This window comes from Pseudonaja textilis, chromosome 2 (assembly GCF_049901715.1).
Source record: "Pseudonaja textilis isolate UNSWEBS1 chromosome 2, rPseTex1.2, whole genome shotgun sequence".
Taxonomy (NCBI): domain Eukaryota; kingdom Metazoa; phylum Chordata; class Lepidosauria; order Squamata; family Elapidae; genus Pseudonaja; species Pseudonaja textilis.
This window is the reverse complement of record NC_141991.1, coordinates 183,132,119-183,149,206: the sequence shown is the minus strand read 5'-3', so window position 1 is coordinate 183,149,206 and position 17,088 is coordinate 183,132,119. Positions and strand designations below refer to the sequence as shown.

The following is a 17,088-nucleotide window of genomic DNA, read 5'->3' as shown; positions in this document are numbered from 1 at the left end:
CAGACTTAATGCGCACTCTGCTTTAACTAATAGCAATAGCAATAGCACTTAGACTTACATACTGCTTTATAGTGATTTTACAGCCCTCTCTAAGCGGTTTTACAGAGTCAGCATAATGCCCCCAAGAATCTGAGTCCTCATTTTACCCACCTCGGAAGGATGGAAGGCTGAGTCATCCTTGAGCCTGGTTGGATTTGAACAGGTGATAGTCAGCAGAATTGGCCTGCAGTACAGCACTCTAACCACTGCACCACCAAGGCTCTTAATACCTGACAATTTCCTGTTATTATTTGTTTCTTTGCGTAGCAATATGAACAGTTGACCAAATACTTTTAAGTGTTAATTTTTTAGATGAAATTTCTAAGAAAACAGTGGTTTTCAGAGAGGGTGTTTGAGGCAAACTCACTTCAAATAGTTGGCCATTGGATTCCTGTAGGAATTAAAATGTTGTCAGCCTCTACAGATTATTCAGGAATAAATCCTGAGTCTTTAGGAGAAGCTTCTCAGAGTTGACATGGCTTAGGTCAGTTGATTATTGCAAACAAGAATGAAGTCATCTGTTGTTTATATGCATAAACTTACAGACGTGTGTGTTTGTATCACATCACACAAACAGACGGGCAAAGAAGATCTGGGAACATACATGTCATTGTCAGAGTTTACACCCTAGCCTTTTCTTCCTGTTGCTTTGAGTCAGTGGAATTCTGGTAATTCTTTTCCTAGTCTTGAAAATTGGAGGTTTCTATTCCCTTTTTATATTAATATGTCTGTCTGGCCTGAGAATCACCAATTCCTGCTTCATCAGCAATAGTCCTCATAATGAATATTATTAGACAGCCAATAGTGTAAGCTGATTGTATTGCATTTCGCTGCAGTGAATAAATGGTGCAGTATTTGTAGATTTAACCTGTTACATGTTCACTACCTATGTAGAAATGTATATACTCAAGCGTCAACCAATGTAACAGAAAAGCAGCCTCATTTCATATTTATTTCTGAGGAACTCAAAAATAGGGGCTTATGAAATTACATCTTGTAATTACATGAAATGACTATCATGTTCCAGACAAAATATTTCTACTCGTAAGAGCAGACTGTTTCTACTAGATCACATATCCAACTAACATTATTGAATTAGAGAGTGGGAGGGGGGACATTTTTTCCCTACTTCCCCCTGTGAACTATTCAAGTTCTTGTGTTTGGTATGAGAATGAAAATTGTAATGAGTTAAATGACTACAATTGACAAGGAAAGAAATGGCTTCACATCTGGCCAAAATTGGTCAAAGGACTTATCGCATACTACAGTACTTTTAGGATGTTGACTTCAATGCAGTCAAGTGGAAGATTAGTTGAGATCAGCGGTGGGATTCTACCAGTTCACACCTATTCGCTAGAACCAGTTGTTAACATTCTAAGCAGTTCGGAGAACCAGTTGTTAGAAAAAATTATTGGCCTAATCCTGTAAGGAAGGCAGGAAGGAAGTATTCTGGTGTTGCTTACAGAAACTCTCCATTAACCCTTATTACATTCTTGTCAGGACTAGTCTTCCTGTCTCAGGAACTTCTCTGGAGTATTTTTCCCCTCCTTTGCTGGTACTTTGCTTGTGTGGAGTGACCATTCAAAGTTACAATGGCACTGAAAAAAATGACTTATGACCATTTTTCACATTTACAACTGTTGCAGCATCCCCACAGTCATGAGAGGCCAGGCAAGGAGATGTGTGCCTCGATGTGAGTGATGTTGAGTTGGCCATGCCCAGCCAATAACATGACCACCAAGCCACGCCCACCCAGTCACATGACCACCAAGCCACACCCACACCTAAGCCACACCCACAGAACCGGTTGTTAAATTTTTTGAATCCCACCCCTGGTTGAGATGTATCTTATCGCTTGTTTATCATGTGGAGTAAAAACTTCAGTTTAGAATAAAAGCCCAACTGAAGCATTTAACAAATTGAGTTTGACAAATAGTCTCTGTTCATACAGATTTGCATAGCTGATGTTATGACAGCATTGATCTTTTGTCGTTGTTTTTATTATGTGCTAGTGGTCATGTAAGGCATGTAATTTTACATCTTAAATGCATTGCTTTTGCCATGTTAATTTTTCTAGGCCAATATTTAAGTATTAAAGAGGGATTTTAGGGCATAGGCTGATAATGAATACTTCCCATATATTATTTGGTGTTACAAAACATGTGGAATGCATGTGATCCAAATTATAATTGTTGTTAGATTTTGCAAAGCCAAACAAAGCAACCCAAACAAAAAGAATGCATTGAAGTATCTTTAAAAATTAACGTTATGTACAGAATTATTATACTGCAGTGCTATGAAATCAGTAGAGAGCATTTTTGTTTTTCAGTAAATAATCACGAGCAGGATTCAAGATCCCCTCCCAAACCATCACACTTTCTCTTACTCTGACTTCCCTAACATTTATACTGTATTTAAATTTTAATAGAATTTCTCCCAGTTTGGTAGATGTAGATTTAATTCCTTGTTTTTTAATATATGAAGAAAGTACAGTTCTCTGTTCTTAACAAAAAATATGCATTAACTCTTTCTCCTCCCAGAATTTTAATTCTAGAAAGACAGTTGTTAGCAATATTTCAATGTTTGTTATGGTTCTCATACAAACTAATTAATCAGCCTATATCAGTTCATGAGATCTTTTGCAAAATAAAGCGCCTGGTTCCTTATATCTTTATATTTTGTTTGTAGGTTGTAGGAACAAGTAGAGTGAGTTAATTATCTAATGCTATGTTTTTGTATAATGTAATCATTTAGTGTTTATTTTATTGTGTGTACCTTCTACTCAGAGGGTTGGCATTATTGTTCCTAACAGTGATGGATACAAGCAGATCATGCCCTATGACCTCTACCATCCTCTTCCTCGGTATGTAAACCAAATACTCTTATTTAGCAATAAGAAAATGTCTTTTTGTATTTTACTGGCAGCCACACATTCTTGATTCCGGTGCTTTTTCTGCGTTGTTTTCTGATTTTCTTTCATTTCCTCTGAAGGAGACTAGATTGAGGAAACCTGTAAAGCTATTTTATTTGTTTGTTTAAGAAAATGTGTATGTCCCCTCCACTGACTATCAGTGACTCTGAGTGGTTTACAAAAATAAAAACCCAATATAGAAACAATTTTAAAAAATACCGCTCCCCCCGTGGCTACAATCCATCACACAAGCCACTTGATGGGCTCCCTCTCACTCTGGATTCCCTAAGCCCATTAGTAAAGCCAGTTCTTTAGGGCCTTGCGAAAGAGTGTCGAAGTGGGGGCAAATCTGATTTCCACAGGGATGATGTTCCAAAGGGAGGGAGCTACCACAGAGAAGGCCCTTCTTCTTGTTCCCAACAGATGGGTTACCTCCCAACAGATGCATACTTCCTCAGGAGAGGGGACCTTCAACATTCCCTGCCTCCCCACCCCCTCTCGAGGGTCGGTAGATGTGACTGGGAAAAGACGCCCCTTCAGATAACCTGGTCCCAAGCCATGCAGCTCATGGAAGGTGACAACCAGCACCTTGAATTGTATGTGGAAGCACATTGGCAGCTAATGCAGCTCCTGCAGGAGAGATTACCCCTCTACACATCTGGGTCTGCTCAAAACCATGTGGGCCGCTGCATGTTGAACCAATTTGAGCTTCCTGATGCTTTTCAAGGGCAGCCCCGTATCAATAGAGGAAAATATTTGTAGTTCAGGGTTGAAATGAGGGGTCCTTGGTGCTCTCTGAGCTTGCTTGTTTTCTTGCAGACGTTTCATTACCCAAACTAGGTAACACCATCAGTGGTGTTACCTAGTTTGGGTAATGAAACGTCTGCAAGAAAACAAGCAAGCTCAGAGAGCATCAAGCAGCTCTATAAGAAAGCATTGCAATACTCAAGACAGGAAGTGACTAGGGCATGAGTCTCTCTCTCTCTCTCTCTCTCTCTCACACACACACACACACACACACACACACACATACACACACACACATGCACACTGTACATACAGTGTTTGGAAAATCTACTGGTAATAAAGAATGATAGAAGCTTTGAAGTTTCTTTAGCATTATATACAGTAGCATGTGACTATTAAATGGAATTCCAATTTCCTATGAAAAATTATGTAGCTTACTTCATTTATCTTTATTATGTTACAGACTCATTCTTAAGCCCAATAATTTTATCAGAAATTTGACATTTCAAAGCCAAGTCGTGGCTGATGGACCGTTGGATATGCAAGCAAGTAATTGGCCAGAGCTTTGGTGCTTCTACTAGGGAAATACCACTATAGTCTAAAGCAGGGGTCTCCAACCTTGGCAATGTTAAGACTTGTAGACTTCAATTCCCAGACTTCTGTCCACAAAGTTGCCAAGTGGGAGACCCCTGTACTCAAGTACCTATTCCAGGGCTGTCAAACTGGCTGAGGAATTCTAAGAGTTGAAGTCCACAAGTCTTAATGTTGCCAAGGTTGGAGACCCCAGGTCTAAAGTACTTGCAGTTACGCAGACCAGATATGGTTGCCTTTCCTCTGAACTGTTATGTTGCTTTGAAGGTGGGAAAGCACCCCGTGGACTGCCTGCTCTTCTTCCTGCGGAGGAGGCATTCAAAGCCGCACAGTCTCTTGCGTGGAAGAAGACATCCAGGGATTGGTCAGCTCTGTGGAGGAGTGGAAGTGCATGTACACTCCCAGGATGCCCATTGTTCAGCCTTGCAATATTTTTGATTGTCCTAAGTGGCTTGCTCAAGAGTGGTCTCCGGTAATTATGTTCTTTTCACTATTGAACTGTATATTTACAGTCATTGAAATAAAGTCATTGAAATGTCTGCATTATGAAAACCCAATTCTTTCAACAGTGGTAACACATATATCCCGGTAAGTACAGGAGAAAAAGTTGCTAGTTGAATTAAGGACTACGCAGGGCAATTTTGTAGACCTGCTCAGGCCTTTGAATCACTGAATGATGACACCGATTCTTTGTAGAGGGGATACTGAGGCAAAACATCATGCAGTAGGTTGTTTGGCTACTGTTGGAGGAGAAATGAAGATATAATGGAGCGCAGAGATAAAGAACACAATGCCAAACATGAATGTTGGTATTGAAAAAGATGGGGGCTATGAGATCAAGCAGTAGCTAGGATTCTAGATCTTGATTTTGTGTAGTTGTCTCAACTGTGAAGTCAGTGGAGACTACAATCAAAGGGAGGGCACTTCACTGTATTGTCAGGGCCTTGGCTTCCCTCTCAAGGCTGAGCAAGGTTGGGAAGATAAAAACCAAAGGAAAAATAAGAAACACTGGATACTATTTAGAAATGCATTCAAGAGGGAAATGTAAGATTGTAATCTTTAAAAGTAATGAAAAAAATAAAACTAAAATGACGACATTATAAATCATGAAAGTTCACTGATTAAATGATTTTAACATTTATAATGTGCTCTTTGTTCAGAAACTAGAGATACTGGATAGCTGCCCAGTTATAAGATATAACGCTAAAAGACCAACTATAGTAATGAAGCCAAATAATATATTGCTTATAATGATCCCTGGTTATTTAAATTTCAAATTTTATTGATAGTAAAATGATGTGATAAAAATGTAGAGTTTTATTTTAATAATATCCTTTTACATATTTATAATTCAGGCCATCCTCTAGTTCTTTAATAAGACAAATAAATATCTTGTTTCTATTTTCATTTGGTTTTAATGTTATACCAAAGTGTGATCCTGGAACATTCTGAATAAATTATTGTTTCTCAAAACTATAGGATAAGAGAGTCAATTTATTCAGCCGCAGTGTGCAATAAATTTCAGATGGAATCCCTTAATGCAAATAACTAGAAATTTACATAACAATTAATAAATTACCAATAAGACACTTTAGTTTTTTGTTAAAGCACATACCCAACAAACCTAGAATGGGATTAAATGGAATTTAATTACCAGGAATATTTCTAATCATGATTTCTTGCAGAACTATGCATGCTTATTTGATTGATTAATTATGTGCCTACCAATGATGTCAGCTGATAACAGCCACTTAGACAGACTTTCTACAGGATGATTTATCCCCAGCTTGGTCTTTCAGAAAGATCTTCCAGTGGTGTACCCATTGCTGCTGTAATCAACTCCATCAACCATCATTGTTGGTTGAGCTCTTCTTCTCTTCTTTCTTTCTCAGGATTATGGTATTCTTAAAGGAGTTGGTTTTCTCCTAATGCATCCAAAATATAATAATTTGATCCTGGCCATTTGTGAGAACTCTGTGATTCATTCGTTTGTTTGTTTTCAGCCATGCACGATATCCTTGACTCTTCTTCAGTACCAAAGTTCAAAAGCATCAATGTTCTTTATAGCATGCTTCTTCAAAGACCAGCTTTTGCTTCTCTGGAATGTTGCACAGACAACCATTGTTCACATAATTCTGATCTTTGTAGGTAGAGGTGAATCAGGAAATCTGCATTTTTTCCCCCCAAGGCTTTCTTTGCTGCTTTACCAACTGCTAGTCTGTTGTATATTTCTTTTTATTGCTGACCCCTTTAGTCAATCCTGAAAGGTAAAGGTTGCCCACCCTTCTTCACTGTCAGTTCTAAGGTCCTAAACCATGGATCGGCAACCTTAAACACTCGAAGAGCCACAAAGATCCTAACTGGAATCTCCCCCATTCAATTCTGGAGCCGACCAGACTCTATGGCGGTTCCCCACCATAAAGTCTCCTCCTAGCATGGTGTCCTTTTTCCTCTACCTGTCCTAACCAAAAGCCCTATCAATTGTGGAGCTGTCTGGCAACAGGGAGCTACAGTAGAGGGATGAAAGAGCCATGTACAACTCCAGAGCTGCAGGTTGCTGACCCTGTCCTAAACCCTCAGTTTCAGAAAGTAAAGGGAGCTAAGATGAGAGGCCCTGCTTTTCAGTAGCAACGCCAGCTCTCTGAACAATCTCCCAATGGAGATCAGTCTGCCTCCCTCCTGGATTAACTTCAGGAAGAGGCAGAAGACTTCACTACTCCACAGAGCATTCTAGTTAGGTTTGACTTTTCTATTTTAATTGGTTAATTGCATTAGGGGGGAGTTATTTTTTTTTTAAATTGCTTCTCATTGTTATTTTGATTTTGGCCATGAATGTTTTAATTTTGTCTGCGCCATGCAAACTACTGAGAATTTATTTTGATTGCGACCAGATATAGATAAGTAAATAATGCGCTGATTTGCCTATGTGGTGAAGAGTTTTAGGTGGCTGTAGGCCAAAAAGTAAAAGATGAAACATTGGATCACTTAAGAGGAAGAGAAGACAACCAGCAGTAAATAATGACAAAATATCAGAAGAAAGGCTGCAGTAAAAAAAAGCCAAAACCCTGCCTTGTAGCATCTGAAAGGCTTTCTCCTTGGCAAAAGACGATTCTTGAATTTCTCTTGGTGCTATTCTGAAGATTACTTTATTGATGGAGTAATGAACAACAGTAGTGCATTATGTGCTATCTTTCCATCAATCTGAATCCTCCTTGTCTACTACCCTTCCCAATCTGAAAAAGGCCAGCACAAGGAATTGCCTCACAATGTCTTCCTTTGGATTTAATGGGAGGTTGGGAAGTTAGATAGAGTGTAGACTCGTGGAAACACATCGGTTCAGAGAAAGCAGAACATTCGTAGCTAATTAATGGCCCTCTTGTGATGAAATAAATGTACAAACACCACACACCACCCATGTAACTTTCACTAAAGTGCTTTCTCAAGAGAAAGCTATTGGAAAAGCAAATTTTCTTTATTTCAACTGAATGATAATTATTTCCCACAGTATTCATACTAAACAAGGTTATATGGGATTGGCAGTTGGTATCAAAAGCCAACTATATACAAACCAAACATTTGGACAGTCCATGATACACCATTCGGGTTTTGTTTCTCTTCCACATGGCCAGTCAAGGGGTGGAGCGGCAAATGTATTCATGCTTATTAATGGAAGTAATTGATTATGGTTTTCCTTTCAGTGCACAGTGACATGCGGCCAGGGTTTGAGGTATCGAGTCGTTCTGTGCATTGATCACCGAGGAATGCATACTGGCGGCTGCAGTCCTAAAACAAAACCGCACATCAAGGAGGAATGCATTGTCCCTACTCCATGCTACAAGCCAAAAGGTAAATTAACAAGCAGCCTAATCCTGAGAAGCAGTTATTGAAAATAAGTCCATTTTCCCTCAGCAGGAAGATGATTGCATTTTTGGGTTGTGTAGCTGAGAGCTAATGCCTGAGGCTTCATTTAAGGAGCCAACACTTGATTGTCATGATTTGACAAAAACAGATTTCCTGGCAGGAACTCTAAGCCTATGTAATCACTCTTAAGCTCTACTTGCCTGTAAAATGGTATCTTTATGGATGGAAGAAAGACAGAGGAAAAGAAAATGCTATTACCACAAAGGAAGTAAGAGGGCTAATATATTTCGGTAATAAAATTAGGGACAAATTACTCTTGAGCAGATGTGGATCCACTGATCAAGAGTTTAACTTATAATATCTCCAAAATTGAATTCAGGTTCTAGTATTTACTTCTCTCCTGAACTAGCATACAAATCTTTGGCTGAGAAGTATTGATCCGTTAGCCACTATTTTGTTCTGCAAGTAAATTGTTAATTTTTGCCAAGTGCTACTAAAGAGAAAATAGATTCCCCTGATAAATATCTTTCAGGAATTAATGGTAGCATAAATACCTCATTATAGTGCTGTGTAATGAGAAGACTACAGATTATGGTTATTTAAAGAGCAGGATCTATATCTTCACAGTCAACAATGCAGTATTTACTCCCCCCAAGGTGTTCTATTTGGCTTCTGGGTGCTGTACTGGTGATAATTCTTCATTAAGTGCACTGGTTGAATAGAATGCAAATAATATAGCCTTCTATAAATAAGTAAAATTGCCTTGAATTGTGAGGTGGGCAATAAATTTAATAACAAATAAAGTGTTAAAAAGGGACAACATAAAATGGAAAATTGTCTCCAAGACATCTTTTTTAAATATTCAGTGGGAAGGAAGTAGTGAGATAAGCTGCTTCTTGCATCCTTTATTTAACAAACAATTTAGTTTTATTTACAAATAGAAAATTGTTTGTAAATAAGGCTCGCAGTGGTACCCAACAGAGGCTTGGTCAGCCTTTTACAGGTTTTTGTTAGACACCAACTGACTGGTAAGCAGTAGATTGTATAGCACTTAAAACTCTATCTCCCAAAAGTGCTTTGGGGCACATGGGAATGCAAACATAGCATCTTTCTACCACACCTAAAGTGGCTGCATCATTTAGTGGGATCACAAGAGAGAGCAGTATAGAATATCAACCCTGGTTTATTTGTGTTATATCTGCAATGGAAATCAAGAATATCTCCCCCAGACAACATGGAGGTTTCTAGAGCTACCTCTCTGCTTCTGTTGGGAACACGTGGTAGGTTTGTTCAATTATAGATCCAATCTTCCCTAATTAACGTGTCTAATGAAGAGAAGAGAATAGGGGTGCTATGAGTACTTGAGGTGCTGTCACAGAGAAAAGGGATTTAACCTTTTCTCCAAAGCACGGGAGGGCAAGGTAAAAAGTAAAAAGGGTCGAAGTTCATTAAACAGAGATCCAACCTAGGACTAAGGAGAAATTTCCTGACTGTGAGAACAATTAATCAGTGGAATAGCTTGCCTCCGGGAGTTTTGGGTGCTCTATCACTGGAAGTTTTCAAGAAGAGACTGGAAAGCCACTTACCAAGAATCAAACAGGGTTTCCTTTTTCCTTTTCTAATGTTCAATTCTCTGTTGGGTAAGATGGGAAAGAGAGCTCATAAATAACAATAAATAGCTTGGCTACTTCCATAGTGCGAATGTAGATTTCTATAAAAGATTTATCCAGGATATAAAGTATGCAAATATATTTATTTATCACATGCTTGCTCAGTCACCTCCATTCAATCAGTAAAGCAGAGGTCTCCAAACTTGGCAACTTTAAGACTTGGACTCTTGACGAATGTAGACTTTTATGTACATGGAGAGCATTTGCACCAAGACAAATTCCTTATGTGTTCAATCACACTTGGCCAATAAAGTATTCTATTCTATTCTATTCTATTCTATTCTATTCTGTTCTGTTCTGTTCTGTTCTGTTCTGTTCTATTCTATTCTATTCTAGGAGTTGAAGTCCACAAGTCTTAAAGTTGCCAAGCTTGGAGACCCCTGCATTAAAGCAAGGATGGAGAAGCTTTGACTCAAGGGTCTAATTAGACCTTAAAGGCAGACTAGTCTGATCAGACAACAATTCTGTGCCTCACCCAAAGTCCCACCTCTCCTCTATCTCCATCATCTCTATTGCTCATCTGGGCCTGTGCTAACAAATGCCCTTATAACACCCTGCCTTTCTCCCCCAAAAGCAGGGGTGTCAAACTCGCTGCCGGCCCGCCGACCGCATCATGCACTGGCCACCCCCCACCCCCCCCCAGTTTAGCGAAGGGGGGAAAAGTTGCGATATGTCATGTGATGACAATGTGACGCCACGAGTTTGACACCCCTGCTCAAAAGAGAAGCCTAAGCAATGCAAGAAGCATGTTGCTCCTTTATTTCCTAATAAGAATCTTGCTTTCCAGATCCAGGCCAAACCAATTTGCCTAGCATCTACCCTCCGTATTCTTCTATGTAGAGAATTTAGGAAACTGTAGCTCCCTCTGTCCTTTTATATGCACAAGCAGACTTAAATGATGTAACAGAGTACATGTTTATTTTGCTCAGTCAAGTGTGAGTCTCACCCTTCATCCAAATTCAGTGCCCTGATCCTGCACTAAAGAGAAGTATGCCTTTATGCAAGTCTGATGATTTTCACTTCAGACTGTTTTCTATCATATATTTAATGTCACTTTGAAAGACCCTTCATGGCCAGGTCCTTCATTGAGGGGGCGGCATGCAATATGATAGGAAGGAAAGTTCAGAAGTGTTTCTGGATGCGTGTCATGTTCGGCATAGTCTCTAAAGCTCAAATTCTAATATTAAAGATGCATTATTCAATGTCAATTGAATGCATTGAATTGTATTGTATTGAGCCCTGCAATAAATGTACCGAGTCCTCTAATAAATTAGTTCAGCTACCTTTAATCCTTAAGTCAATCTTGCTAGGAACGTTATTGTTTGAACAGCTTAAAAGAAGGTCCCATGAAAGATGACTTAGTAATGTCAGAGGAGAAAACAAGTGTCTAATAAAATATTTATAGCATGATATTCATATGGCTTTTACAAATAGTACAATAAGTCATTAGCCCCCTTTATTCAGATGATTTCATATTGCTTTCGAGTGTGACTATCAGTTTGCTATGGATTGATTTTCATACCTTTTTTCCTTTGACCCCGAAGGGCCAGTGCAGCTCCATAGTTTAATACAGATTCATGTTCTCATGAGAACATAACTCGGCTCCTCAGCTGAGTATTTTATCAAACGCTTTTAATGCATTTCTCTGATACCAATCTTGGAGGGGAAAGATAGAGAATGGCGCTGCTTTATCTCAAAAATGACAGTAAGACTATTTAGCTCAGTCTTTGAACCCACAATGTTGATGAACTGATAAACTCTGCCTAGAAGGGCATCACCGAATGATTTTAGTCTTCTGTTTGTTGAACCATCATTCATCACATTTACATTTTCTTCTATGTCGTAATAAGCTATCAAAGTGGAACATAGCAGAACCCTTTTTATAGACTGTAAGAATTATTAGCACTCTTTTTTTCCCCACTTTCAGCCAAGCAGTGCTGAACTACATAAGCCTACTAACTTGGAATCACTTAGTACACTTCAAAGAAAAGTACACTTGTGTGCAATACTTCCTATCATTAATAATAATCATCTTCTCTATTCTGGAAGTTTCCATAGTATTAGACAAATATGAAAGAAAAAAAAAACTCCTCATCTGTCACACTGGAAAATGTATGGGCAGTGCCAAGCTTATACATTTCTTTGACAGAACTGTGTCAAACAGAATAAACCATGATAGGAAAATACATTTTGACTCACAGGCAAACCTCCATGTTTTTTTCCTTTTGCACAATCTGGGCAGTTTTGAATTAAGCATAGTGTCCACCTTGGGCAGCAGGAAATCTACCATTAACTAAAATTTGCCAATATTTTGAAGTTGGTTTAACATCTTGACCTTTTTCTAAAATTATTAACCATGCTTTTCTGATTTAGATGAAATAGGAAACTCTTTCTCTTACAGAAGCAGAGCAAAGGGCAATATGTATAGCCAGAAGGCTCATTCATATCTCATCTTATTAAATATAGTCTGATTGTGTGAAATAACTTTTCAGGAAGCTTTGCACTGTGCAAGCATTGTCTAGATGCTCACAGATAGTTAGCAAACATGGCATAAAAGCAAGGTAATTCCTCTTTAGATAAGTTACAAAAGAGGATTATGTTTTTTTAAAGTACATTATTTTTGCATGTTTCCTATTTCCCTATGATTGTTTTTCTAGAAAAACTTCCTATTGAAGCTAAATTGCCATGGTACAAGCAAGCTCAGGAGTTGGAAGAGGGAACGGCAATTTCTGAAGAACCAACGTAAGTTTTAAAACATTATCTGCTGAAATCATTACACTTGATGATCCAAGCAGCACATTACAATTATATATGATATATGAATTACAATGTGAAACACACCTAAATCTGCTTGGAGCTAAGGTGTTCTGTCTCCCCTTCCCTTTCCCCCTAAAGGTAAGGGATTATACACACACACAAACACAGACAGGCAAGCTGGCTCGAACTCCGCAGAGCAAATCCTCTGTAACTGATAACATTCTTGGCATCCCACTACGTCCTGTCTGCCAAGTCCGAGCTGGCAGCAATTGTAAATCAAAATCTTACCCACACAGAGGGAAATGGGTCTTTTACTTCACAAAAAGCACAAGACAGTCCACAAAACAATCGTTCTTTCAACATAGTCATGAATAAAGTCTAAAGTAAGTTAAACTTTGTCCTGTGCGAAGTTTAAGGAGAAAGCACACCCACTTTTATCCCCTGTGGGGTGTGGCTCAGTGACTCAGCTCACTCTCTGACCCTCCCACGCCTCCTATGTTGCTGCTCACCTTTCTCCCTACGACGCTGCTTGGGGTCGAGCCAAGACTCCTCCTCTTCACTCCCTGTCAGGGGCTGCTCCGACATGCCTTCCTCCTGATTCATCTCAGGCTGTTCCTCTCGGTTGTCTGATGGAACCTGAGGCATTACCAGGGAGGAAGGCATTACCAGGGAGGAAGGTCCTGTGGAGGAAGGCATTGCCGGTTCCTCCCACTTATCTTCCAGGTCCTCTTCCTCTGACAGCACAGGCTCGGGAATCGGGGGCCCACAACACTAAGGTGTTTGTTATGGATTTCAAAATACTGTATTACCCAATTTGTATTGCATTTACTGATGTAAATGAAGAGTTAAATCACAAGTAATATGGTATAGTTTTGTGCCTGGATAGTTAATTCATGGAAGTATCATCTTTAGGGATCTTTATTCTTGTAGCAGCTTTTTTCATTTATAATTAATGTACTTCTCCTAAATGTTGATGTCTTATTTTGATTTAGTTGCTTGAATAGTACAGTACAAATAAAGAAGAATATTTGTAGCTCAGAGTTGAAATGAGGGGTCCTTGGTGCTCTCTGAGCTTGGTTGTTTCCTTGCAGACCTTTTATTACCCAAACTAGATAACACTGATGATGTTACTTAGTTTGGGCAACGAAACGTCTGCAAGGAAACAACCAAGCTCAGAGATCACCAAGGACCCCTCAGTACAGTACAAACTTCCCATCAGCCCATCTGCTTTAAATTACATGTTAGATTAAAATCATTCAGGTAACTCAACTTGATACCATAAAAAATGTCTCTTTGTGGCCTACTGATAGCTGGTTTAGATGTTACATTTAGGCGTGAGGAATTTCATCTTCTAGCATACAGTTTAAAAAAAATTCAAGAATTGCATTGTGGCTTTCTCTGAACTCATATAGATATTTACCAGGTAGCCATCATTCTTTTATTTCCGGTATTCAGCTGAAAGTCTCAATGCTTAATTTAGCAAAATGGCACCATAGCAAGTACAAGAAGAAAAAAATTGGGAAACTGAAAATTCAAGAGCTTAATTTAGGTAAGTGGGAATCAGGTCAGACAGAACCATTGTGTAAACATGAAGGGAATGTTTCCATCTCTCAAGGCCAAAAAAAGAACAACCCAAAGTCTACTGACTCCAAAAGGAGAAATGGGGGGAAAAAGTCTAGGCTAGAGTTCAGGAAAGTAAATATCTATTGATATGCTAAGTGAAATAGGACAACTAGATTTGATTTCAAAGAAAAGAAATCAAAGGGAAAAATACACTTTTTCCTGGGAAAAAAAGTTAAATAACTTTTTGAAGGTCTTCTTTTCACTGTGTTTTTGATAGTGTTACAAGACCACGAAGGTTGCAAATTGGCTTCAATTCTTTAATGAGCAACTCGGAAAAATCCAGAAGCACAAGATTGCGAGCCGATAGGAGTGACTATTGAATATATTTTTTAAATCGGTTTCTACCTTTCAACTCATCTGTACATATGGATTTGATTCACTTTTCATTTTCTTCTAGAGGAAGCTCTTTCAGATAATCAGAACACTACATTTCACTTTGCAAAATGATGACATTTTAGATCTGGAATATATCTCTGTATATTATGCTGCTCAGTGTTTATGCACACATCCCCTGCTAAATCTTTCATGTGCGCTTGATCTTTTACTGCACCACTGCTAGATTTCCACTCATGCCAAAACAAGTTATTTCCAAAGATACCTATTAAAAAAAAACTATACTTTTTTCTGCACAACTTGACATACCATAAATAATAAAGTGTTTCATTTCCCTATTGTGACCCAGTGACTTTGCCACGACTAGAAAAGCGTTTCTTTATTTGCTCATTTTATAACACTTCGTTGAAATCACATTACTCGCACATGCATGTACACATGTCGCGTACACACAGTGTTGTGAATCGTAATTGAATCTAATCCCTATAACTTCGTCTCCATATGGTTACAATAACATGGAGAGGTAGACCAAAGGGAGTCAATCAGTTAAGCCTTTCCAGGAGAAATTTCCATTAGTCTGGCAAAAGTCACCTTGTATGAGAGTTCCTGTTGTTCAGAATCTCATCCCTGCTTTGGACAACTCTGAGATTCTTCAGAAAGTGAGGATGAGAGAAGTTGCAGGAAGAAAGTTTTTTTCCCTGACTATTACAGGTCACCACTGAGCCATCAGAGTTAAAAGCATCCGATAATACAACTCATAAATCTGTCTGGGGCAGTTTTAAAACCAATGAGGCTGTGTCTTCCATTACTCTACTAGGAAACCATTTCAGAATTTATTTCCTCTGAATTTTGGAAAACTCCACCCCCCCCCCCCGCCTCCATCCATAGTTGAAGTGTGTCACTAGGCTCTCTAAAATTAAAAGAATTTTTTTTTCCTTCTAGTTTCCATAAACAATTATTTGGACAAGAGAATCTTCTGTTCAGAAATATATCCTTATTCTGCTTTTGAATTGACTTTGAAGTGCACAGCATCGAGAAAAGTTATAAACAGAAAACTCACTGCCTAAGTGGTGTGTGTATGTGTCAGAAAAAGAAAGAAAAAACTATTAGAGGAAATAGTTAGTCCTCAACTTACAACCACAATAGAAAATTTGTCGTTAAGTGGCACAGCTGATTTTAGACTTGTTTGCTGTGATCAGTTAGTGAATCACCCTGATCCTTAAGCAAAACATCAGATGATTATGATTTGCAACCTTCCTTGACAGCTTCCCCATTGACTTTGCTTGTTGGAAGCCACCTGGGAAGTTTGTATACATACAAGCCAAGGGCCCAAATCACAGACCTGTGAGTGCACGATTGATGTAACCTTGAGGGTAGGTCATAAGTCATTTTTCTTCCAAGCCATTGTAACGTCAAACCGTCATTAAACAAATGATCATAAGTTGAAGATTTCCTGTAAGGTATATACATGGGGTGATACAGGAACACAGAGAGGCTTTGGAAATAGAAGAAAATATGTGATATTTCACATAATTTTATCATATAAAATATGCGAGGGCTAGTTGATGTAGTGGTTACGGTGCTGGCCTGGAAACCAGGACATTGTGAATTCTAGTCCTATCTTAGACATGAAAGCTGGCTGGATGATCTTGGCCCATTCTCTTCTCTCAGCCCAATTCACCTTATAGGCTTCTTGTTGTGGGGAAAATAGAAGGATGAGGGAGTAGTAGGTATGTTTGCTGCCTTGAGTTATTTATAGAAATATTAAAGGTGATAGATAAATATATAAATGTGATGAAAATTGAGATCAGAGAATCCATAATGTCATAGTTGGGTTTTTTTTTTCTTGTTTTGCTTAGGAACTTGGAGATTACCTTGTCCCAAATAAATGCAATAATTTGAAAGCAAAGCAATTGCTGGGAGGACCAAATAATTTATGTTAAAGAACCTTTTCATTTCTTACAACGTCAGCACAAAAGAACCCTAATGTCCAACTTTTTAAATCATTCCTTGAAAGTCTTTAAAGCAAGCATAAATCAACTGATTTATTTGGCCCAGGCATTCCAATAGAAGGTCTTTCTTGCTATTTAGAGGTTATTATTTCTTCATTTTGAGATAGCATTACATCAGGGATCCATAGAGTTCCCCATGAGAACCTGGGGAAGGAGACATTGCTCTTCCTGACTGTCCAGGAGAGTGCATAAGGGCATCCAGCCTTATTTCTGTCTTATCTGGAGTAGAGCTGTTAGCTTGAGATGACAAAGGAGAAGGCATCTTCTCCATTTTGGCAGGGCATCATATTAAAATAATGATAGAAGAGAATATTTCTAGCTCAGGGTGGAATTGGGGAGTCCTTGGGACTCGCTGAGCTTGGTGGTTTTCTTGCAGATGTTTCATTACCAAACTAGGAAACATTATCAAGGACCTCACATTAAAATAATGCTATGCTTAACTTTTAAGACAGACTGTAAAGCTATTCTTCATTCGTGTAACAATACGAGCAATTTCATCCACAGGATTGGAGCAAAGTCAAGAGAGGTAATTGCTTCAACAACC

The 17,088-nt window shown here is 38.7% G+C and overlaps 1 protein-coding gene and 1 long non-coding RNA gene across 5 annotated transcripts in view; one reads left to right on the top strand and one right to left on the bottom strand.

Annotated features, from left to right (window-relative positions):
* ADAMTSL1 (ADAMTS like 1) overlaps positions 1 to 17,088 on the top strand; it is a 507,559-nt gene that overhangs the window by 396,363 nt on the left and 94,108 nt on the right. For all 4 annotated transcript variants that reach the window (XM_087926578.1, XM_087926579.1, XM_087926577.1 and 1 more), the window contains 4 exons: positions 2,852 to 2,902; positions 4,556 to 4,760; positions 7,987 to 8,134; positions 12,477 to 12,561. In XM_087926578.1, coding sequence (XP_087782704.1) covers positions 2,852 to 2,902; positions 4,556 to 4,760; positions 7,987 to 8,134; positions 12,477 to 12,561 — 489 coding nt within the window. The remainder of the gene's footprint in view (positions 1 to 2,851; positions 2,903 to 4,555; positions 4,761 to 7,986; positions 8,135 to 12,476; positions 12,562 to 17,088) is intronic.
* Positions 7,956 to 13,331, bottom strand: LOC148127271 (uncharacterized). Its single transcript, XR_015742148.1, has 4 exons — positions 12,869 to 13,331; positions 9,736 to 9,782; positions 8,704 to 8,859; positions 7,956 to 8,071 (listed from the first exon to the last, which is right to left on the bottom strand). It is a non-coding gene; the product is annotated as an uncharacterized LOC148127271 (long non-coding RNA).